General features: G+C 46.7%; 1 protein-coding gene across 1 annotated transcript in view; it reads left to right on the top strand.

The window, feature by feature from the left end:
* The first annotated feature begins 744 nt into the window (after positions 1-744).
* klf13 (Kruppel like factor 13) overlaps positions 745-2,207 on the top strand; it is a 64,454-nt gene continuing 62,991 nt past the window's right edge. The window contains exon 1 of the mRNA XM_063197741.1: positions 745-1,795. Within this exon, the coding sequence (XP_063053811.1) occupies positions 1,348-1,795 (448 nt within the window). The 5' untranslated portion in view covers positions 745-1,347. The remainder of the gene's footprint in view (positions 1,796-2,207) is intronic.

The raw sequence follows: 2,207 nt of genomic DNA, 5'->3' as shown, positions 1-2,207 counted from the left end.
TGTGTGTGTGTGTGTGTGTGTGTGTGTGTGTGTGTGTGTGTGTGTGTGTGTGTGTGTGTGTGCGCGCGCGTGCGTACATGCTTGTGTACATGTGTGTGTAAAGGGGCGTGTACAGGGGAGTATGGCTGACAGTGCCATGAATCTGTTGGTACTGTTATGACAACCGCCTCTTTGTCATCCCACTGCGTTTGCACACCAGCACTGCTGGCTTTCCCCTCTGCACTAGTGGCACAGTTGTCTCTCTCTGCTGGGAGAGAGAGAGAGAGAGAGAGAGAGAGAGAGAGAGAGAGAGTAACGCAGGAGAGGAGGGAGGTAGGCTGCACTGTGGAGGTTGGCAAGGTGCCAGCGAGCTTCAGCTTTCCTCACCCACAAGGGAAGGGGATTTAAGGTGCATTGCTAGTGCAACTCAGGGCAGGAAACCTCAGCCACACCTTTCTTCACAAAAAGCAAGAGAGCAATCGTTTTCTTTTTCTGCCTTTTCAAAAACTGTATTGGTTGTGTGTACTTTTCCATGTGAAGTGGGCGACACACTAAATTAATGGTGATGGGGACCTTTGTTTAAAGATATTATCTGTTTATTAACTTTATCATTACTATTACGTATATTATTATTATCATCATCAGCATTATTATTAATAATGTTGTTGTTGTTATTTTTATTTTTATTATTTGAAAAGAAAATCTCTCAGGTCATGACACATGCATTGGAATTATTCTCAAGAACAAGCAACACCTTTTTGAATAGAAGTTCGAGATGGAATTTGTAATGTCATTTTCGTGTGTGCTATTCTTCCATTGCTGTGTCATTGAAGAAGCGTTACATTTTGGATCCCTTTGTCTGTAGTTGGTGTGTGTGTGTGTGTGAATAGTTCAGAAGAAAGTTTAGGAAGGGTATATGAGGTAGCGCACTTTGGAACACGCCTTGGACCAATGAATGGGCAGCCTGCTCTGACGCGGCTGCCGCACGCTACCGGCTGCCCCGCCCCCAGCATGGATACAGCAAGCAGTACGCGGCACATAGGCATACTGTCACTGTGCCGCTCCGATATCTGCTGCCACCATGGGAGTTTTCACATCCAGCCAAGAGAAGTTTTCAGACTCGCTAAAACCGGCAAAATCGCTCTAGTGCATAGAGTGCGTCCTATTCGGTGCTCTTGCGGTTTCGTATTTGCAGATTTACAATCAAGATGTTATTGTTGCTGAAACGCCGGTAAGAGTTCGCCAGCATCTACCTCCCCATCAGCACCACACAAAAGGAGCCTTGGAGTTGAGTCTTTAAACGAGCTGTTCCAACTATTTTTGCTTTTGAATGTCATAAAATCAGTTGGGTTGTTTTCTTTTTTCGAAATGGATCACTTTGCAGCAGAGTGCCTTGTGTCAATGTCCAGCCGTGCAATTGTCCACGGTCCTAAAGGGAATAGAGAGATCAAACCAGAAACTGTGGCTTCTCCCAGGAACGGAGAAGAGAGCAGGGAGCCTCTGGTGAAAGACAACTCTTCTCTTTTCGTGGTGGCCAGAATTCTAGCGGATTTCAATCAGCAACCCCCTACCAATTTCGCCGAACAGGCTAAAATAAGAGAGGATGATGATGATAGCCTGGCACCAGCCCTGGCCGGCGAGGATGGAAACGCTGCCACACCTACTGGCAACCCCGTCGACACGCGCAAGGCCAAGCGACTGAGGGCTCGCGCCGAACAAGGATACATCCTGAAAAAGCACAAATGCCACTATTCAGGTTGCGAAAAAGTTTATGGCAAATCGTCCCACCTCAAAGCCCACCTAAGGACGCACACAGGTCAGTTTCATTTGAAGCGAGTGTTTCCTGAGGTAACAAATGAATGTGTTGTAACGGTTTGGGAATGAACTTGTGGAGAGTGGAGGACATGGATTTCTTTTTCGTAGCAGTGCGTTTACTCAGACGCACTTTGACTGCAGTTGAGCCACATCAGTACCCTCGAGGCACGGGGTTGATGTTTAGACTAGTGGGTTCAATCGCCTCCCATTGACAATGCAGAGACAATGTTGTTCTGCGTGAGGAGTATTTTCTGTTGAAAGTCGTCATAAGTCAATTCGTTAGACAAACCGGTCTGTTTTTCTGGATTCTTTGTGAGAAAATGAAAGGTAATGCTATTCTACCATGGGGTTCACTGGCACGCCCACTAGAGAGAGCGAGAGAGATAGCATTGCGGGAGGAAAACAACCGTGGT

This window comes from Engraulis encrasicolus, chromosome 4 (assembly GCF_034702125.1).
Source record: "Engraulis encrasicolus isolate BLACKSEA-1 chromosome 4, IST_EnEncr_1.0, whole genome shotgun sequence".
Classification (NCBI taxonomy): domain Eukaryota; kingdom Metazoa; phylum Chordata; class Actinopteri; order Clupeiformes; family Engraulidae; genus Engraulis; species Engraulis encrasicolus.
The sequence above is the reverse complement of the archived record's forward strand: the minus strand, read 5'-3'. Positions and strand labels throughout refer to the sequence as shown.